General features: G+C 48.9%; 1 protein-coding gene and 1 non-coding gene across 2 annotated transcripts; one reads left to right on the forward strand and one right to left on the reverse strand.

The window, feature by feature from the left end:
- The first annotated feature begins 11,568 nt into the window (after positions 1 to 11,568).
- Positions 11,569 to 13,605, forward strand: LOC109755199 (cytochrome P450 89A9). Its single transcript, XM_020314100.4, has one exon. It carries the CDS (start codon positions 11,857 to 11,859, stop codon positions 13,435 to 13,437), a length of 1,581 nt encoding a protein of 526 aa, XP_020169689.1. The 5' UTR covers positions 11,569 to 11,856; the 3' UTR covers positions 13,438 to 13,605.
- A 5,475-nt stretch (positions 13,606 to 19,080) lies between these two features.
- On the reverse strand, positions 19,081 to 19,153 carry TRNAR-CCG (transfer RNA arginine (anticodon CCG)). Its single transcript has one exon. It is a non-coding gene; the product is annotated as a tRNA-Arg (tRNA).
- Positions 19,154 to 23,023: the final 3,870 nt, after the last annotated feature.

Below are 23,023 nucleotides of genomic sequence, written 5' to 3' on the forward strand. Positions count from 1 at the left end.
CATCGGGTGGGGCCACCTATCCCGGAGGGCCCCGTGGGCTGAAGTGGGAAGGGAACCAACCCCTAGTGGGCTGGGCGCCCCCCATGGGCCTCCCCCCTACGCCTAGGGTTGGAAACCCTAGGGTGGGGGGGCGCCCCACTTGCCTTGGGGGGCAAGGCACCCCCCTGGCCGCCGCGCCCCCCCCCCACCAGATGGGTTCTGGCCGGCGCCCCCCCTCCCAGGGGGCCTATATAAAGGGGGGAGGGAGGGCAGCAGAACAACAGCCTTGGGCGCCTCCCTCCTCCCCTGCTACACCTCTCCCTCTCGCAGAAGCTCGGCGAAGCCCTGCCGAGACCCGCTACATCCACCACCACGCCGTCGTGCTGCTGGATCTCCATCAACCTCTCCTTTCCCCTTGCTGGATCAAGAAGGAGGAGACGTCGCTGCACCGTACGTGTGTTGAACGCGGAGGTGCCGTCCGTTCGGCACTCGGTCATCGGTGATTTGAATCACGACGAGTACGACTCCGTCATCCACGTTCATTGGAACGCTTCCGCTCGCGATCTACAAGGGTATGTAGATGCACTCCTTTCCCCTCGTTGCTAGTATACTCCATAGATGCATCTTGGTGAGCGTAGGAAAATTTTAAAATTATGCTACGATTCCCAACAGTGGCATCATGAGCCAGGCCTATGCGTAGTTACTATGCACGAGTAGAACACAAAGCAGTTGTGGGCGTTGATGTTTCCAATTCTTCTTGCCGCTACTAGTCGTATCTTGTTTCAGCGGTATTGTAGGATGAAGCGGCCCGGACCGACCTTACACGTACGCTTACGTGAGACAGGTTCCACCGACTGACATGCACTAGTTGCATAAGGTGGCTAGCGGGTGTCTGTCTCTCCTACTTTAGTCGGAACGGATTCGATGAAAAGGGTCCTTATGAAGGGTAAATAGAAATTGGCAAATCACTTTGTGGTCATACGTAGGTAAGAAACGTTCTTGCTAGAAACCTACAAACCGCGTAAAACTTGCAACAACAATTAGAGGACGTCTAACTTGTTTTTGCAGCATGTGTTATGTGATGTGATATGGCCAGAAGATGTGATGAATGATATATGTGATGTATGAGATTGATCATATTCTTGTAATAGGAATCACGACTTGCATGTCGATGAGTATGACAACCGGCAGGAGCCATAGGAGTTGTCTTTATTATTTTGTATGACCTGCGTGTCATTGAATAACGCCATGTAAATTACTTTACTTTGTTGCTAAACGCGTTAGCCATAGAAGTAGAAGTAATCGTTGGCGTGACGACTTCATGAAGACACAATGATGGAGATCGTGATGATGGAGATCATGGTGTCATGCCGGTGACGAAGATGATCATGGTGCCCCGAAGATGGAGATCAAAGGAGCATAATGATATTGGCCATATCATGTCACTATTTGATTGCATGTGATGTTTATCATGTTTTGCATCTTATTTGCTTAGAACGACGGTAGTAAGTAAGATGATCCCTTATGATAATTTCAAGAAAGTGTTCACCCTAACTGTGCACTGTTGCGAAGGTTCGTTGTTTTGAAGCACCACGTGATGATCGGGTGTGATAGATTCTAACGTTCGCATACAACGGGTGTTGACGAGCCTAGCATGTACAGACATGGCCTCGGAACACACGCAATACACTTAGGTTGACTTGACGAGCCTAGCATGTACAGACATGGCCTCGGAACACGGAGGACCGAAAGGTCGAGCATGAGTCGTATAGAAGATACGATCAACATGGAGATGTTCACCGATCTTGACTAGTCCGTCTCACGTGATGATCGGACACGGCCTAGTTAACTCGGATCATGTTTCACTTAGATGACTAGAGGGATGTCTATCTGAGTGGGAGTTCATTGTGTAATTTGATTAGATGAACTTAATTATCATGAACTTACTCTAAAATCTTTACACTATGTCTTGTAGATCTAATGGCCAACGTTGTCCTCAATTTCAACGCGTTCCTAGAGAAAACCAAGCTGAAAGATGATGGCAGCAACTATACGGACTGGGTCCGGAACCTGAGGATCATCCTCATAGTAGCCAAGAAAGATTATGTCTTAGAAGCACCGCTAGGTGATGCACCAATCCCAGAGAACCAAGACGTTATGAACGCTTGGCAGCAGCGTGCTGATGATTACTCCCTCGTTCAGTGCGGCATGCTTTACAGCTTAGAACCGGGTCTCCAAAAGCGTTTTGAGAAACATGGAGCATATGAGATGTTCGAGGAGCTGAAAATGGTTTTCCAAGCTCATGCCCGGGTCGAGAGATATGAAGTCTCCGACAAGTTCTTCAGCTGTAAAATGGAGGAGAATAGTTCTGTTAGTGAGCACATACTCAGAATGTCTGGGTTGCACAACCGCTTGTCTCAGCTGGGAGTTAATCTCCCGGATGACGCGGTCATTGACAGAATCCTCCAGTCGCTTCCACCAAGCTACAAGAGCTTTGTGATGAACTTCAATATGCAGGGGACGAAAAAGACCATTCCTGAGGTATATTCAATGCTGAAATCAGCGGAGGGGGAGATCAGAAAAGAACATCAAGTGTTGATGGTGAATAAAACCACTAAGTTCAAGAAGGGCAAGGGTAAGAAGAACTTCAAGAAGGACGGCAAGGGAGTTGCCGCGCCCGGTAAGCCAGTTACTGGGAAGAAGTCAAAGAATAGACCCAAGCCTGAGACTGAGTGCTTTTATTGCAAGGGAAGTGGTCACTGGAAGCGGAACTGCCCCAAATACTTAGCGGACAAGAAGGCCGGCAACACCAAAGGTATATGTGATATACATGTAATTGATGTGTACCTTACCAGTACTCGTAGTAGCTCCTGGGTATTTGATACCGGTGCGGTTGCTCATATTTGTAACTCAAAACAGGAACTACGGAATAAACGGAGACTGGCGAAGGACGAGGTGACGATGCGCGTCGGGAATGGTTCCAAGGTCGATGTGATCGCCGTCGGCACGCTACCTCTGCATCTACCTACGGGATTAGTTTTAAACCTCAATAATTGTTATTTAGTGCCAGCTTTGAGCATGAACATTGTATCTGGATCTCGTTTAATTCGAGATGGCTACTCATTTAAATCCGAGAATAATGGTTGTTCTATTTATTTGAGAGATATGTTTTATGGTCATGCCCCGCTGGTCAATGGTTTATTTTTGATGAATCTCGAACGTGATGTTACACATATTCATAGTGTGAATACCAAAAGATGTAAAGTTGATAACGATAGTCCCACATACTTGTGGCACTGCCGCCTTGGTCACATTGGTGTCAAGCGCATGAAGAAGCTCCATGCAGATGGACTTTTGGAGTCTCTTGATTACGAATCATTTGACACGTGCAAACCATGCCTCATGGGTAAGATGACCAAGACTCCGTTCTCCGGAACAATGGAGCGAGCAACCAACTTATTGGAAATCATACATACCGATGTGTGCGGTCCAATGAGTGTTGAGGCTCGCGGAGGATATCGTTATGTTCTCACTCTCACTGATGACTTAAGTAGATATGGGTATGTCTACCTAATGAAACACAAGTCTGAAACCTTTGAAAAGTTCAAGGAATTTCAGAGTGAGGTTGAGAATCAACGTGACAGAAAAATAAAATTCTTACGATCAAATCGTGGTGGAGAATATTTAAGTCACGAGTTTGGTGCACACTTAAGGAAATGTGGAATCGTTTCACAACTCACGCCGCCTGGAACACCTCAGAGAAACGGTGTGTCCGAACGTCGTAATCGCACTCTATTGGATATGGTGCGATCTATGATGTCTCTTACCGATTTACCGCTCTCATTTTGGGGCTATGCTTTAGAGACTGCCGCATTCACTTTAAATAGGGCTCCGTCGAAATCCGTTGAGACGACACCATATGAATTATGGTTTGGGAAGAAACCTAAGCTGTCGTTTCTAAAAGTTTGGGGATGCGATGCTTATGTCAAGAAACTTCAACCTGAAAAGCTCGAACCCAAGTCGGAAAAATGCGTTTTCATAGGATACCCTAAGGAAACTATTGGGTATACCTTCTACCTCAGATCCGAAGGCAAGATCTTCGTTGCCAAGAACGGGTCCTTTCTAGAGAAGGAGTTTCTCTCGAAAGAATTGAGTGGGAGGAAAGTGGAACTTGATGAGGTGGTAGTCACCCCTTCCGAACCGGAAAGTAGCGCAGCGCGGGAAAATGTTCCTGTGGTGCCTACACCGACTGGAGAGAAAGTTAATGATGATGATCATGAAGCTTCGAATCAAGTTACTACTGAACTTCGTAGGTCCACAAGGACACGTTCCACACCAGAGTGGTACGGCAACCCTGTCCTGGAAATCATGTTGTTAGACAACGGTGAACCTTCGAACTATGAAGAAGCGATGGCGGGCCCGGATTCCGACAAATGGCTAGAAGCCATGAAATCCGAGATAGGATCCATGTATGAAAACGAAGTATGGACTTTGACTGACTTGCCCGATGATCGGCGAGCCATAGAAAACAAATGGATCTTTAAGAAGAAGACGGACGCGGATGGTAATGTGACCATCTACAAAGCTCGACTTGTCGCTAAGGGTTATCGACAAGTTCAAGGGGTTGACTACGATGAGACTTTCTCACCCGTAGTGAAGCTGAAATCCGTCCGAATCATGTTAGCAATTGCCGCATACTATGATTATGAGATATGGCAGATGGACGTCAAAACGGCATTCCTTAACGGCTTCCTTAAGGAAGAGTTGTATATGATGCAGCCGGAAGGTTTTGTCGATCCTAAGAATGCTAACAAAGTATGCAAGCTCCAGCGCTCAATCTATGGGCTGGTGCAAGCATCTCGGAGTTGGAACATTCGCTTTGATGAGATGATCAAAGCGTTTGGGTTTACACAGACTTATGGAGAAGCCTGTGTTTACAAGAAAGTGAGTGGGAGCTCTGTAGCATTTCTCTTATTATATGTGGATGACATATTATTGATGGGAAATGATATAGAATTCTTGGAAAGTATAAAGGCCTATTTGAATAAGTGTTTTTCAATGAAGGACCTTGGAGAAGCTGCTTATATATTAGGCATCAAGATCTATAGAGATAGATCAAGACGCCTCATTGGTCTTTCACAGAGTACATACCTTGACAAGATATTGAAGAAGTTCAATATGGATCAGTCCAAGAAGGGGTTCTTGCCTGTATTGCAAGGTGTGCAATTGAGCACGGCTCAATGCCCGACCACGGCAGAAGATAGAGAGAAGATGAGTGTCATCCCCTATGCCTCGGCCATAGGGTCTATTATGTATGCCATGCTGTGTACCAGACCTGATGTAAACCTTGCCGTAAGTTTGGTAGGAAGGTACCAAAGTAATCCCGGCATGGAACACTGGACAGCGGTCAAGAATATCCTGAAGTACCTGAAAAGGACTAAGGATATGTTTCTCGTTTATGGAGGTGACGAAGAGCTCGTCGTAAAGGGTTACGTCGACGCTAGCTTCGACACAGATCTGGATGACTCGAAGTCACAAACCGGATACGTGTATATTTTGAATGGAGGAGCAGTAAGCTGGTGCAGTTGCAAGCAAAGCGTCATGGCGGGATCTACATGTGAAGCGGAGTACATGGCAGCCTCGGAGGCAGCACAGGAAGCAGTCTGGATGAAGGAGTTCATTACCGACCTAGGGGTGATTCCCAATGCGTCGGGCCCGATGACTCTCTTCTGTGACAACACTGGAGCTATTGCCCTTGCGAAGGAGCCCAGGTTTCACAGGAAGACCAGGCATATCAAGCGTCGCTTCAACTCCATTCGTGAAAGTGTTCAAAATGGAGACATAGATATTTGTAAAGTACATACGGACCTGAATGTAGCAGATCCGTTGACTAAACCTCTCCCTAGGGCAAAACATGATCAACACCAGGACGCAATGGGTGTTCGACTCATCACAATGTAACTAGATTATTGACTCTAGTGCAAGTGGGAGACTGTTGGAAATATGCCCTAGAGGCAATAATAAATGGTTATTATTATATTTCTTTGTTCATGGTAATTGTCTATTATTCATGTTATAATTGTGTTGTCCGGAAATCGTAGTGCATGTGTGAATACATAGACCACAACGTGTCCCTAGTAAGCCTCTAGTTGACTAGCTCGTTGATCAACAGATAGTCATGGTTTCCTGACTATGGACATTGGATGTCATTGATAACGGGATCACATCATTGGGAGAATGATGTGATGGACAAGACCCAATCCTAAGCATATCATAAAAGATCGTGTAGTTTCGTTTGCTAGAGCTTTTCCAATGTCAAGTATCTTTTCCTTAGACCATGAGATCGTGCAACTCCCGGATACCGTAGGAGTGCTTTGGGTGTGCCAAACGTCACAACGTAACTGGGTGCCTATAAAGGTGCACTACGGGTATCTCCGAAAGTGTCTGTTGGGTTGGCACAGATCGAGACTGGGATTTGTCACTCCGTGTGACGGAGAGGTATCTCTGGGCCCACTCGGTAGTGCATCATCATAATGAGCTCAATGTGACTAAGGCGTTAGTCACGGGATCATGCATTGCGGTACGAGTAAAGAGACTTGCCGGTAACGAGATTGAACAAGGTATTGGGATACCGACGATCAAATCTCGGGCAAGTAACATACCGATTGACAAAGGGAATTGTATACGGGATTGATTGAATCCTCGACATCATGGTTCATCCGATGAGATCATCGTGGAACATGTGGGAGCCAACATGGGTATCCAGATCCCGCTGTTGGTTATTGACCGGAGAGGCGTCTCGGTCATGTCTGCATGTCTCCCGAACCCGTAGGGTCTACACACTTAAGGTTCGGTGACGCTAGGGTTGTAGAGATATGTGTATGCGGAAACCCGAAAGTTTTTCGGAGTCCCGGATGAGATCCCGGACGTCACGAGGAGTTCCGGAATGGTCCGGAGGTGAAGAATTATATATAGGAAGTCAAGTTTCGGCCACCGGGAAAGTTTCGGGGGTTACCGGTATTGTACCGGGACCACCGGAAGGGTCCCGAGGGTCCACCGGGTGGGGCCACCTATCCCGGAGGGCCCCGTGGGCTGAAGTGGGAAGGGAACCAGCCCCTAGTGGGCTGGGCGCCCCCCAGGGCCTCCCCCCTACGCCTAGGGTTGGAAACCCTAGGGTGGGGGGGCGCCCCACTTGCCTTGGGGGGCAAGGCACCCCCCTGGCCGCCGCGCCCCCCCCCCACCAGATGGGTTCTGGCCGGCGCCCCCCCTCCCAGGGGGCCTATATAAAGGGGGGGAGGGAGGGTAGCAGAACAACAGCCTTGGGCGCCTCCCTCCTCCCCTGCTACACCTCTCCCTCTCGCAGAAGCTCGGCGAAGCCCTGCCGAGACCCGCTACATCCACCACCACGCCGTCGTGCTGCTGGATCTCCATCAACCTCTCCTTTCCCCTTGCTGGATCAAGAAGGAGGAGACGTCGCTGCACCGTACGTGTGTTGAACGCAGAGGTGCCGTCCGTTCGGCACTCGGTCATCGGTGATTTGAATCACGACGAGTACGACTCCGTCATCCACGTTCATTGGAACGCTTCCGCTCGCGATCTACAAGGGTATGTAGATGCACTCCTTTCCCCTCGTTGCTAGTATACTCCATAGATGCATCTTGGTGAGCGTAGGAAAATTTTAAAATTATGCTACGATTCCCAACAAAAATGGAGTGGATCCTACAAAGAACACGACGAACACGAGGGGAAATACTCAAATCAACGGGAGAGATCACACTTGTGCTAGATCCATGGACATAAAGAGTGATACAAGATGCTAACGCAAGAAAGGACGATACAATAGGTAGCGAGTTCTTCTCCGAGAGGAGGTCTCGAGGGGTCTTCCCGTGAGGGGTCTTGAATCCAATCGATGGATCTTCTCCGTAGAGGCCGCAGTCTCTCGATGGAGTAGAACCGAATGGATGAGCAAAGTTCTATCTCTAAAATGAACTAATCCTTTGCTAACCGTAAAACGTGAGGGAGAGGGAGTATATATAGTCTGGGGGCGACGGGTTACATGGGCCTCGGCCCTTTACTGTGCACAGAAAGGCTGGGCCAGACATCCGGGCGTCGGGCCGGATGTCCGGACCTTCACGAGGAGCCGGATTTCCGGGGTGGGGCCGGATGTCTGGGCTGGCGGGGTCCAGCTTCGGTGCTCCCTGGATAGGTGCGGTCCGGATTTCCGGGCTAGTGGCCGGATGTCCAGCTGCTCACGACAGATCGGATGTCCGGGGCCTGGGCCGGATGTCTGGGCTGGCGGGGACTAGCTACGGGGAGGTTCTGTGAAGGATGCTGGATTTCTAGGCCGGGGACGCATGTCCGGGCTTGCGTCGGGCCGGATGTTCGGGGCCTGGGCCGAATGTCCGGGCCCTGTAGCTCAACGGCTGGGCGGCCGTGGGTGACACCTCCAGGGGCCGGATCTCCGGGTCTTGGCAGCTATTCTCGACTCCTTTCGTTGGTTCTCTTCATCCATGAACTTGGGGACTTGTCTGTCTTCATGTGCATCTTCGAGAGGGTCCTCTTGGTACCTAATCATGCATAACATTCCGAACTTAGGTAGTAGCCATGTCTCGCGAGGGTCATATGGAATATCACTAAGGAGATATGTCACCTCGTTCTCGAGAGCTCTAACTCGTGCTCGTGTCATCGGTCCTCTTTGCACTTGGTGAGACGATGGTAGGTCCATGGGGATGACCATAGGATGCTTCGCATCACAAGGGCAAATGTTGAAATGGTTCGGCGGCGACGATCGGCTGCACATCAGGGAGCTCGGATGGCTCTGCCCCTCTAGAAGGAGCACCGTTGTCACATCCAGATTTTCCCCAAACTGGAATGTTTAAACAAATTATAGGGAATATTTTTTTCTAGAACAGCTTATGTTGTCGCCTTTAGCTAAAATTTGCCTAGGATTTGCTTGTTGATTTACCTTGGTTGTTTTGTTTGATCACCTAGGAGGGTCAAAGGCCTTATGCAACTACTAGAAACCTCGCTAGGTTGTGGTTGAAACCTAAGCCACTGAAAATGGAAAGCCTAATTAAACCCTAAAAGGGAAATAGAAGAATAAAATTTCCAAAAAGAATTGGCTCAAAAAATATAAGCAATTGCGAGATGGGTTAAGTGAAAACCAAACCAAACAAATCTCAGAGGAGTTTTTTTGGCAAAATAAAATATATTCAAAAGAATATTTAAACAAAGGGGAATTATTTGATCAAAATTCTCAAATAAATTGTTCATCAAATCACAAATATTACATTTGGAATTTAGAGCAGGTTTCCTTTTGGAAGAAATTTTAAATTCAAAATAGAATAGAAATTACAAAGAAACCAGAAAAGAAAAGAAACATGAAAAGAATAAATAAAAGGAAAAGGGGCCTAGCCAGACCCGGCGGTCAAATAAATAAACATGATAATTTCAGACTTTCTGTCACTTCCTCAGATTCCCTATGGTCTACTTTCATCCATCTGACATGTCAAACTCGATAGATATAGTCACCAACTTGAACCTGGTACTCGCCAACACTGTTTCAACACCCTCCGCACACTTGTGTGATGTCTGACCACCAGTGTCTTGGCCTGTCGCTGTGTCCCGTGCTTGGCGAGGCGTGCCGCGTCGAGTCTCTGTTGTCCTGGTCGAGTCTTCCGGGTAGCTAGCCCACATAGTCTCAACCCCCACTGCATAGAACCATCGATCATCACCGACCAATGGAGAGTATCACGTCTCCATCAGACCACTGGTACCTAGTCCGATCCACGTGTCTCTCGTTTTTCCCGCTGAAATAGGTTTCCACTCTCCATGCATTTACGCCGTAGCCCCTCCATTAGCACAGAGTATAGTCATCCATCGGACTCCGGCTCCACCTTCAACATGACTCCATGGTGGTTGTACGTGCCACCCCGCGCCCCGTCGACTTTAAGCTTTCTCATGTGTACACTGTCTTGAGTCAACTTTGTGCCATAGTCCTGTTGAAGCCGCACAGGCCCTCAGGCCTGTACCACGTGTTTCCACGCCTCAGAAGTCAGCCACCATCAGCATCACGCTCCTATGTCATCATCGCTGAAATCACCGCCGTATTCTGCTTTGACCAACATCCAACGTCGATCCATCAGACTGTCCAGTTAGACCAAGTCAAAATTACCAAACTACAGTCATCCTCTATCATGCGCCTTGCCCGCCCCGCACAACATCGTGCATTGCTTGATGCCCTGTATATGCATGATCCCTGTCACGCTGTACTCCAGGCTCCCAAATCTACTTCTGCTAATTTTCCATCACGTGATACGTCCATCATTAGCCGGCTTGACTTCCCGCAATGTTTCAAGCATCCTTGTTGCATCAACCAAGTTACAGTAACTCTCGTGGTGTGCCGAAGTGCACTTGAGCAAAACAACCAAAAGAATCCCTTTGATCAACAATGCTCCACGTACTGGTATACTTCAAGCACAACTCCCAATGTTTACTTTTCAATTGCTGCCAAAGCCTTGCTACTTCCGATGGGTTCAGCCCTTGATGATTTTTCTCGCTGGTAGATTTATCATGTCTGAGCATGCCGCCATGCGCTGGCTCAACCTTTTCTTTTCTCAACTTGCCGAACATTGCTCACACCACGCGCTGCAGCCTCACTTGGGCCAGTGGCCCGTCTGGGCCTCTCCCACGTGCACCGCATCTCGGCCTGCTCACGCCCGCGCCTGGGCTTTGCCAGCTCCGCTTGCTGCTGCACACGCGTCGCGACTGCCTGAACCGACCAAACCGATCGATCCGTCTCGGCCAAGAACTCCAGCCGTCGTACGTCCGATCTCGCCGAGATCGTTTTGTTCCAAACAAATCTCGATGGCTGTCTCCCGGTTACTCCATTACAACTCGCCACATCTGCTTCTAAACCGCAACTCGCCGACGTACAATCCGTCCCGTATTACGACCGCCTCCTGCAGATTTCGTCGTTGTTCTTTCTCCTCTAGATAAGTCTCTGACCTCCTCAAAACCTTGATCATATAGTACTATTTATTAAAATAAATCTAAGACGCATAGTCAATCATCTAAAGAAAAAGCAATCATACGAACACGATACCGAAACTTGTTAATAAGGTTCACCGATATGGTTACATCTTCGGGACACGAGCGCTCCTCCCCATGACACCGCTACAATACCGCACCCGGCCGTCTGGACACCGGCATACGACGCCTGCTTTCTCTACATGCATGTGCTATTATGTTGCCATATGTTACATCGTGTGTCTATCCTCTCATTATATAGAAAACGTAGGATACAAGTGTTTTACTTGGAGACGACTCCATATTCTGTCTACACACCGTACAACTTGTAACCTAACTGTACAATAATATTCGACACAACTCTAACAGATGATGGTTGAACGCACCACTTAACGCACTCTCAGCTCACAAAATGACCCTTACAATGCTCCAGCAAGGGTATCCTTTAATCAGTTGCTGTCATAAAAATGACTTATACTCGTATCGCTCTATCCATCCTTTGGTGTCCACTGGTTCTGGTTCCTCTATCTCTATCCATCCAACTTTTCTCCTCCTCGTCACCTCATTTTCATTCACGTAACAAAATCGGCCCAGGCGTCTAGCAGCCATGTTTTCTCTTCCGTCGTTCACACGACCACTTCTCCACTGTCACACCACACGCGTGCATATGTGGTAGCCGCGCAGTGTTATTGTTCTCTCCACCACTCACTCCTTTGTCGACAGCAGCTGATCCGGCGTGTCTTACTGAGAAAATTTAGCATCGCTGAGTCTCCTCAATGGCACAAGAAAAGAGACGGGAACAACTCTAACTCGCTGGAGGTGGAGTACTAGTATAATACGGAGTATAAAATGCCGCTAACGTTGCAACTCGTTGGTGCATGCCCAGCAAGTCCGGATCTTGCTGCACCGGCAATGGATCAGGCCGCCTCCTACTCCACCACCACCACGCCCCTGCTGCTGATCCTCGGCTCCCTCACGCTCGCGGTCTCGCTGTTCGTGCTGATTGGTCGCAGCAGCCATGGACGCGGGAAGGCGGGGCTCCCGCCCGGCCCGCCGGCGCTGCTCTTCCTCGCCAAGTTCGTCGCGCTCCGCCGGTCCATATTCGACCTGGGCCCGCTGCTCGTCGACCTTCACGCGCGCCACGGCCCCGTCATCTCCGTGCGCCTCTTCCGCACGCTCGTCTTCGTCGCCGACCGCAAGCTGGCCCACCGCGCGCTCGTCCAGGGCGGCGCCACCTTCGCCGACAGGCCGCCGCCGGTCGACCCTGTCCGCATGTTCACTTCCGGGGGACGTGACATCAGCTCCTCCTCCTACGGGCCGTACTGGCGCCTCCTCCGCCGGAACCTCGCCGGGGAGGCGCTCAGCCCTGCCCGTGTTGGTCTCTTCGCGCCGGCGAGGAGGTGGGCGTGCGACGGCCTCGTCTCCAGCCTCCTCAGCGAGCAGCAATCGCAGCGCCAGGACGCCGTGACGCTCAGGCCGCTCCTGCGCCGGGCCATGTTCGAGCTGCTCGTGTACATGTGCTTCGGCGCACGGCTCGGACGGGAAACGCTCGACGAGGTGGAGGAGCTGCAGCACCAGGCGCTACTCTCGGTCACCACATTCCCGGTCTTCGCCTTCTTCCCGGCGGTCACTAAGAGACTCTTCGGCAGACGCTGGGCGGCGTGCCTCGCTGTGCGCAGGAGGCAGGACGAGGTATTCGTCCCGCTCATCCACGCGAAGCGCGGCGACGGTGACCCGCCGTGCTACGCCGACTCCCTCCTCGCCGTCCGCGTGGCCGATGAGGGCGGCCGCCAGCTCACTGACGCCGAGATGGTCGCCCTCTGCTCCGAGTTCATGAACGGTGGAACAGATACCACGGTGACCTTGCTGGAGTGGATCGTGGCCGAGCTCGTGCAACACCCCGACGTCCAGACCAAGGTCTACGAGGAGGTGAAAGCTAATCCAGAGCTCAACAACCTGCAGGCAATGCCGTACCTGAAGGCCGTCGTGCTCGAGGGCCTTCGGCTGCACCCGCCAGGCCACTTCGTCCTCCCGCACGGCGTGCAGAGCGGCGACGCGGAGATCGCGGCCTACGCGGTGCCCAAGGGAGCGGAGGTCAACTTCCTGGTAGCGGAGATTGGCCGCGACGAGACTGTGTGGACGGCGGCGCGGGAGTTCCGTCCGGAGAGGTTCCTGGAGGGCGGCGAGGGGCACGGAGTGGACATCACGGGGAGCAGGGAGATCAAGATGATGCCTTTCGGCGCAGGGCGCAGGATGTGCCCGGGGTACACGCTGGGCATGCACCACGCCGAGTACTTCGTGGCGAGAATGGTGAGGGAGCTGGAGTGGCGGCCGGCAGCGGAGGGGGCGAAGGTGGACATGGCGGAGACGCTCGATTTCACCACCGTGATGAAGCACCCGCTCCGTGCGCTCATCGTCTCCAGAAGCTAACGATTTCCCACCCAGAATGCAACCTCTCGACATATGAGTCGAAGAATACGTCGACGCAACTTTTTTATGGCGTTTAAAAGTATTTGAGTTTTTAATTTGTACTCTACTTACTAAATCAAACATATTAAGGTTTGATCATGTCTATAAAAAATACACCAACATCTGCAACACTGGATTTTTTTACATCAGTACAAACACAAGCTACATAAGCTCTCATATATACACGCATACGCTCATCCCTATAAACATACACACGCACACCCTATCCCTACGAGCAACTTTTTTATTGCATTTAAAAGTATTGGATGCCGATAAATGCATGGGCGTTAGGGGGCTGCCCACACATTTTGTGTGGTGTATAAAAGGAACAGCCCACACACCCACGTGTGGGCAAAAAAAGTAATGCCCACACACTTCTTTTTTCCTCCCGATCCCTCTCACACGCGTGCGTGTGGGCGAAATAGATGACGCCCACACGCCTCGTACGTCAGGCCTCGTACCTCGTGGTCCCGCACGCCCGCGTGACAGTCACCGCGTGTCCCGCAGTTGCCATGGTCCAGACCCTCGTCCATGTTCGTTTAACTGCAGTTGCCACGTCGCTGAACTTCGGTTGCCATGTCGGACAACTACAGTTGCCATGGTTGCTCAACTGTAGTTGCCATGTATGGTCTGATCTACTGCAGTTGCCATGATTTCAAAACTTTAGGAGTTGCCACCCACTAAACACTAGGCAGTTGCCATGTAGCACTACAAGAAGGCATTGCAAAAAAACATGTTCGGGTAAAAGAGAGAGTTGTCATGTGCTCACAAGCACGCTAGGGCAGTTGCCATGTAAAAGAAAGAGTTGCCATCTGCTTACGTACACGCTACGGCAGTTGCCATGTACCATGCAAAAACACATGGCAACTCGGGTAAAAAAGAGTTGCCATCTGCTTACAAGCAAAAGCTAGGGCAGTTGCCATATGCCTGCAGAAACACATGGCAACTGCCAGCTTTGGGTGTGGGCTAGAAGACGGGCATGTGGGCGAAGTGATAAACGCCCACACACTAGCCCCCTCCGCGTGCGTGAAACTAGTGTGTGGGCGAGTTGCTAAACGCCCACACACCAGCCCCCTGTGTGGTGAAAGAGAACGTGTGGGCGACCGGATGAATGCCCACACACCAACTTAGTCCTACGTGGCACACAAAAACTGCTAGAACGCGTCAAGATTCGTGCAGAATTGGTTGGACGAGGATCCATGCATGTGAGCGAGTTGCCAGATACCCACACGTGTGGGCGTTAGACTTTTCGGAAGTATTTGAATTTTAATTTATACTCCTACTTACTAAATCAAACATATTAAGGTTTGATCATGTCTAAAAAAAATACACCAACGTCTGCAACACTGGATTTTTTTTTACATCAGTACAGATACAAACTACACAAATTCTGATATATACACGCATACACTCATCTCTATGAACGTACTACACACGCATAGAGCCGGCATATCCCTATTTTTTTTTGAAACGGAGGCAAAAGTTTTGCCTCATCGATTAATTAAGAAGAAGAGAATTGCCCGGTTAATTATGGAAAACCGGGCGAAAACCAATACAAATACACCACATGCGAACTACTCACAAAGTATGGAACACCACAACCGCACGATCGATCCAATAGACATAACCAACCGCACAACAACAAACCCTCGCACTTATAAAACACAATGGAACACCCAACAGGAACACCTCGACTGAAGACAACGGACACCACCATGGGGACAGTCGAAGACATTTGAGATCATCCATTTAAGCAGCGGCGGACGCCTTTCCTATGGCGCCACACTTCTTGCCTATGCTCCTAAGAGCTTTTTCCACCTTCTCGATTTTGCCCGTTGTAGCCTTGTTCGTCAGGATGCAAGCAATCGCCTTACCAGATCCGGGGCTAGCCACTTCCAAACTAGCAAGCAAGTTATAGATCTCTTTCACAAACAGAGCCTCAGAATTAGTTGTCGACACACTTGTTTTATCAACCTCATCACCCACAGACACCACTTGCCCAATGTTCTTCTCAGGTTTCTCCTTCATCACGCCAATAACAGTCTTGCTAGACGCAGGGTGATCAGACGCCCATTTGTCAAAGAAATTGTAGAACTCATTGTAATTTTTGGTGTAGTTCTCATCAACCAAGCAACTGCCACTAGCACGCATCAAGACAGCGGCCGCATCAACCTCCTTAACTTCAGGCATCACCGACCTGATGGGTCCAGTCATAGGCAAGGTGGAAATATTCTCATCACAGAAACTCGCATGAGCCTCTACAAGACCCAAGTCCAAGATGGGCACACCATCCAGCACCTCCGTTGGCACTTGGCTAAGCTCCAAGGTGGTTGGAGCAGGAGCCACAGGCACCAACAATTCCCCAAGTAGCGGGGAAATTGGTTCCTCACACATCTCCTGAAGCTCAGGCATGGTCTGCATCACCGGGGCCAAGACCACAGAAGTGGCCTCTCCCACGGAGTCAACATGAGCGGCGGGTAGAGCATGAAGTGACGACGAACTGGCTTTGGAACGAGGCGAAAAGCAACCATAGAGCTCCATATCACTCCCATCAACAACTCCAACATCAAGATCAACCATAGGAGACGATGCAGGGGCGGTTTGCTTCGCAATCAAAGCAATAGAGAGCCTGTCTAGAACAACTTCCGCACACTCCATAAAGCTCCCAAACCGAAGCAGCCAACCTTGCATCGATTCGGCGACATCACGTAGAGGTTGCACAGCCTCCTTCAGCTGAAGCGACGCCAAGCCTTGTAGTTCAGAGCGCAATAACTCGGCTTGCGCTGCAAAACTAGGCTGCTGGGTTGCAAAACTCGAGGACGCCGAGACAGTGGGGGCAGAAGCAACAACCGCTGCCCAGGAATGACGCTGAATTCCTTTGGAATGGGCATGTTGTGGAGCAGGAGCTTGGGCTTGATGATGCTGAGTGACGAGGCGGTGTGGTGACGATATGGCAGAGGTTGCCAGCAGGCTGAGTGGGCGCCAAGCATTGCGACATCCACGCGCACGATGACCATTCCCAAGGCAATGGGAGCACCTGAACGGATCTCTGCAATCCATGGCTCGGTGCCCAGGAGCGAGGCAACGACAACATCTACCGTGGAGCCAAGCGGGGATTGGACGGTGAGCAGATGTTGGGGATAGCGACGACGGACAACGCGATCCATGCGGCGGTAGAACCTCCTGCCAACCCCTTCTGTGTCTGGCATGTGCCCCACACGCACCTCGGCGGAGTCGATGACCTTGGCGGCAGTCGGCGGTGTCTGGGGGGCCACCTCCTCGTCGCCATCCTCGTCTGAGTCGGGGGCAACAGAGAGAGCTCCACGAAGACCATTGTCTCCAGCAGCATTGACGGGCGGCGTGGTAGGCGTCGGAGTCGCCAGGCCCAGATTGGAACTGGCTGACATCTCGATTGTGGAGGGCCGCAGTGGTTGCAGGCGTCCCCGCACGGTTGGGTCGGCCTTGCGAGAGGCAAGGAAGGCCGCAGCGGCGCCGTCCACAGAGGGCAGCGGCAGACGGGCTGAGGCGGCTTCCGTCATCGTAGCGGTGGTGTCACCGGCAGAAGGAGCCAGAGAGACCGGGGAGGCCTCCGTCCTCGCAGCGGTGGTGGCCCCGGCAGGAGGCGCCAGAGATGCCGGAGCGGCCGCCATCGACGAAGCAAGGAGGCCACCGGCAGGAGGTGCCAGAGAGGCCACGGCGGCCGTCGACACCGGAGCGTGGGGAGCCATGGCGGGCGAACGAACGGAGAGGGAGACTGGTGGAGAGGAGAGAGCGCGTCACGGGGGTGCCGGATCTGGGCTCGCCGGACGCGGAGCAGGCCGGAGCGAGGAGATCAAGCCGGCGGCGGCCGCACGGCTACGCGCGTGAGGGCCGTCGCCATTTCCGTCGCGGCTCCCTACCCAAACTTCTTCTGGCACTAAAACCGTTGCGAATATTCGCAGTCGTTTATCTGATTCCCCTTGCTGGAAAGCTATCATGAAGGTCAAAGAGGTTTATATGGCTGGGAGGAAAGTCAACATTAATAAAGGGGATTTGGCCAGGCTTTGGCATGACCCGTGGATTGATAACTACATATTGAAGGACCAGTTCCCTGTCCTGTATGATATCTGTCAAAATCAAGAGTGCACCATTGCTTACTTCGTGGCCAATAACTATAAGCTGGATTTTAGACGTAGGCTGTTTGGTGATTTAGAGGAACAGTGGTCCTGGGTGGTGTGGGAGGCTAAGAAGAAGGTTATGAACGATAACCCTGATACTATCTCCTGGTCTATGAATAGTAGGGGCAAATTTACTACTAAATCGGTCTATGAGTGGCTAGAAAGAGATTTATCTGGACCAAGCTATAAAATGATTTGGAAAGCTACGATCCCCTTGAAAATAAAGATTTTTCTATGGCAATTGTTTCAAAATGTTGTACCTACGCGCGATAACATGCGGCGTAGAAATTGGCCTGGAAACCCTATGTGTTCCTTCTGCACAAATGTGGAAACTGCTAATCACCTCTTTTTTACCTGTCCTCTCGCCCGTACGGTTTGGGGCATACTGGGGTTAACAGCAGGAGCCTCTTGTGCTCCCGGATCTATTTGGCAAAGCTTAGCTTGGCTATATAAATTCTTTCCAAATGGAAAAAGATTTTATATGATGATTGTTGCAGCCGTGTGCTGGGGGTGTGGTGTCTTCGTAACAAAACTACTTTTGACAATTATAATGCTCGTACTCCTTTGGAGGCTGTCTTCACCGCCTGTTCTTTTATGTTATATTGGGCAGGGTTGCTGAAGGATGATGACAAGAATAGATTTCAGGCTGGTGTGAAGAGACTTGCTCAGGTGGCGGCTACCCTGGCAGACAGACCATATACGCATGGCAGGCGGCTCTTGGGAGATGGGATGGTATTCAGATTGGCTAGTCTGTTCAGTGCTCGCTGTGGCTTAAGTCTTATATCCACTGGGGTCTGATGCCCGCTGGATCGATCTTTTGGTGTTGTTGGTTCTGTTCGCTGGAGTTTTACTCTCTAGATTGTTTCATCTGTGTCGTGTGGTGGTTATAGTGTCGTCAGGTTTTCGCCCCACAGCTGATAGTCCGTTTCAGGGTTGTCATGCAGTGGGTTTCCTGGCGATGCACCAACTCGCTACACCCTTTTCAGTCTCCTTTGCTCAGTAGTTGTTCTATTTTGGCTGATGCCTAGCTAGTGACATTCGAACAACGATACCTGACTGATGTATTTCCGTTGATTGCAAAATTTAATGAAAAGGGGTGTGTGCCCGGTTGGAAAAAAAATATCCCTATGAACACACAGAAAAAAAAACTTGATCGGGTGTCCGTCCAGCCTCGTTTTCTTTCGCTGTAGACGACGAATTTTGATCCAATAATGTGTTTAGCGTCTCGAGTCTTCTATTAACTAAATTAAAAGTGTGTTTTTGGTGTAGAAAATTTCAGTTCAGGAAAAACCGTAAAAAAATACTCCCTCCGTCCTAAAATTCTTGTCTTAGATTTGTCTAGATACGGATGTATCTAATACTAAAACGTGACTTGATACATCCGTATTTAGACAAATCTAAGACAAGAATTTTGGGACGGAGGGAGTATTAGAGATACAACAAAAGTCGACCACGCTGGGACTCAAACCCAGAATCTCCCGCTCCGGAGGCGAGCGCCTTATCCATTAGGCCACGCGGTCATTATTGAGTGTAGTCAGCTTTTGTCCTTTAAATCAGAACGTAAATCGTACGTATCAAACACTAAACAAGAATGGTCCATATGTAGATACGTACTTCCTCCTTTCCGGTTTATAGGGCTTATCTCAAAATTTTAGTTTTTCCATTTTAGAAGGCTTAATTTGGTTGTTTCTCATCACATGTTCAGATTCCAAGGTGCATTAAATCATTGCATGCAAGTATTAAGAGAAAATTGACCAATGCATGTAATTTATGCATGCATGCATTGCAATTAGTGCATTGGTAAATAAACTTTTTTTAGGAAAACAAGAGCATTAATTGGGTGTTTTTGCAAACTACAAAAAGTATTCCACCACTCACCATCTACCTTGGTTGGTGAGATTTTTAAATTGAGGCTTATAAACCGGAAAAGATGGAGTAGATGATTCAGCCAACGTAAACAGCAGGAGATTCTACAAACTCTATTTACAGATTTAGATGCGCCTTATCCATTAGGCCAGGTGGTCATTCTTGAGTGTACGCAGTTTTGGTTCTTTAAAACAGGAGTGAATGTTGCTTTGGAATACAAAGCGGGGGGTTTTCGATAAAAGCCAGAAATGAATTGTACATATCAAACACTAAACAAGAATGGTCCATATGTAGATACGTAAATGATTCAGCCAAGCCGCCAAGGTAAACAGCAGGAGATTCTACAAACTCTATTTACACATTTAAATGCACCTACCGATGTGCTATAACAAGAATTTGTTTTTATTAGACATTGAGAGGGATATTCTTTTAGCCCTCTTTTTTTTCTTATGGTGTAATGATTTTATTTATCAAAGGATAGCAACATCACTTGCGAGACGAAAGAACTCTTCGAAGTAAAAGCTTCCTTCGCTAAGAAGTGTGCAACTCGATTGGCCTCACAATTGCATGTGATGAGCTTTTTTTCTCTGGAATAGACACAAGTGTGCGTACTACATTATAAAGAAGGGAGTGGGGTAAAAAGCCCCCCCCCCCACGTTAGTGTTACATGTTACGTATATACATGAAGACCAACACCACCATCCACCCTTGATATCTAGTGCTAACTACTCATTGTAGCCCACCCTTCCACATAAGCGAAGAATCTTTCTGTGTCTCCCTTTAGTAGTCTCGCTTGCTTCCATACACGGCCCTCCCTTGCGACGGCGAGGATAACTTGATTCTTGGATGGCGTGGCTCCGTCGAAGATGATAGAGTTGTGGTGCTTCCACAGTTGCCACATAACTAGGATAATGATCGTGTTAGCATCTCTCTTAGCTTGCCCTCGGCTTCCCTTGTCTTGGCACCACACGGTGAGGCTAACCTCCGGCGTCGGCATCCACCCCAGCTTGCCCAGAGAGTGACAGATCGACGTCCACACCTCACGCGCCAAAACACAGTATAGTAAGATATGGTTGATGCTCTCTTCCTCTTGGCTGCATAATGGGCATCTTTCTTGATGATCAAGTCCTCTTCTTGCCAACCGGTCGGACGTCCAACATCTATTTTGCATTGCAAGCCATGTAAAGAAGCGGCATTGTGTTGGCGCTTTGGACTTCCAAGTAAAGTCGGCCGTTGGGATGGTTTGCCTGCCCCAGAACTTGGCGGCGTAGGCCGTTCTCGTAGAGTAGCAGCCGTTCGCTTCCCGGGACCAGGTGATGTTATCTTGCCGTGTTGGGTCGAACTCCACTCTGTCTATCGTACTCCACAGCGACAAGTACTCGCGTAGCATCGTTGTTGTTACCTCCGGGCCAACTTGAGTAGCCCATCTAGCATCCTACAGCGCCTGGGACACGGTGCATGTGGTTCTCACACCTTTCCTGACACAGTCATAAGTAGTCGGCGCAAGCTGCGCAATCCTGTAGCCGCCGAGCCATCTATCTTCCTGATACGTCTCCAACGTATCTATAATTTTTTATTGTTCCATGCTATTACATTATCTGTTTTGGATGTTTTATATGCATTATTATGCTATTTTATATTATTTTGGGACTAACTTATTAACCCAGAGCCCAGTGCCACTTTTTGTTTTTTTCCTTATTTTTGAGTTTTGGAGAAAAGGAATATCAAACAGAGTCCAAACGGAATAAAACTATACGATGATTTTTCTTGGATCAGAAGACACCCGTAGGACTTGGAGAAGAAGGCAGAGGAGTCCCGAGGGCTTGTGTGGGCCCCTCGGCACTCTTCCAACCCTAATCTTTGGCCTATAAATTCCCAAATATTCCCAAACCAATAGAAGCGTCCACCAAAATACTTTTCTGCCGCCGCAAGCCTCTGTTTCCGCGAGATCCCATCTTGGGGCCTTTTTCGGCATCCTGCCGGAGGGGGATTCGATCATGGAGGGCATCTACATCAACTATATTGCCCTACCGATCAAGCGTGAGTAGTTTACCACAAACCTACAGGTCCATAGCTAGTAGCTAGATGACTTCTTCTATCTCTTTGATCCTCAATACCATGTTCTCCTCGATGTTCTTGGAGATATATCTGATGTAATCTTCTTTTGCAGTGTGTTTATCGAGATCCGATGAATTGTGGATTTATGATCAGTTTATCTATGAATATTATTTGAATCTTCTCTGAATTCTTATATGCGTGATTTGATATCTTTGTATTTCTCTTCGAATTATCGGTTTGGTTTGGCCAACTAGATCGGTTTTTCTTGCAATGGGAGAGGTGCTTAGTTTTGGGTTCAATCTTGCAGTGTCCTCACCCAGTAACAAAGTAGGGGTAGCGAGGCACCTATTTGTATTGTTGCCATCAAGGGTAAAAAGATGGTGTTTTCATCATATTGCTTGAGTTTATTCCTCTACATAATGTCATCTTACTTAAGGCGTTATTCCGTTCTTATGAACTTAATACTCTAGATGCATGCTGGATAGCGGTCGATGTGTGGAGTAATAGTAGTAGATGCAGGCAGGAGTCGGTCTACTTGAGACGGACGTGATGCCTATATGCATAATCATTGCCTTGGATATCATCATAACTTTGCGCTTTTCTATCAATTGCTCGACAGTAATTTGTTCATCCACCGTATTATTTTCCTTCAAGAGAGAAGCCTCTAGTGAAACCTATGGCCCCGGGGTCTATTTTCTATCATATATTTTCAGATCTATAAACCAAAAAACCCAAAAATACCTTGCTGCAATTTATTTATTTTTATTTTATGTTTTAGTAAGCTTTTATATCTATCTCTGTCAGATCTCATCCTTGCAAGTGACCGTGAAGGGACTAACAACCCGTTTATCGCGTTGGATGCAAGTGTTTGATTGTTTGTGCAGGTGCATAGATTGGAGACTTGCGTGTGTCTCCTACTGGATTGATACCTTGCTTCTTAACTGAGAGAAATAGTTATCTCTACTTTCCTGCATCTCCCTTTCCTCTTCAAAGGAAAAACCAACGCAAGCTCAAGAAGTAGCAGGAAGAATTTCTGGCGTCGTTGCCGAGGAGATCTACATTAAGCCTACTAAGTACCCATCATAAACTCTCATCTCTTGCATTACATTATTTGCTATTTGCCTCTCGTTTTCCTCTCCCCCACTTCTAAAATAATTTCAGAAAAACACAAAAAGATTTGCCTTTTTATTCGCCCTTCTTTCGTCCGTCTTTTCTTTTGTTTGATTTCCCGTATGGCTCAACCCAAGAGTTTTGATCCTTACCATAGGAAGTTGGAGAGATTGAAAATAATGCTAAAAGTTTCATGTCCCTACAATTTGAGCATAATAGTTTCTTTAGAAACAAACTTAAGGAGCGAAAAACTATGATGGAGTATATTAATAAAGAGCTCGATGATATGTCTAAGGAATTTTATGGTCTTAAATCTCAGTTTGCTCATCTTGAAAAATTAGTGGGCCAAATTTCTG

Source organism: Aegilops tauschii, chromosome 7 (genome assembly GCF_002575655.3).
Source record: "Aegilops tauschii subsp. strangulata cultivar AL8/78 chromosome 7, Aet v6.0, whole genome shotgun sequence".
NCBI lineage: Eukaryota > Viridiplantae > Streptophyta > Magnoliopsida > Poales > Poaceae > Aegilops > Aegilops tauschii.

Bases quoted from the DNA above. Each gene is read 5' to 3' on its own strand.
- LOC109755199 (XM_020314100.4), top strand. From the start codon at position 11,857: ATGCCGCTAACGTTGCAACTCGTTGGTGCATGCCCAGCAAGTCCGGAT.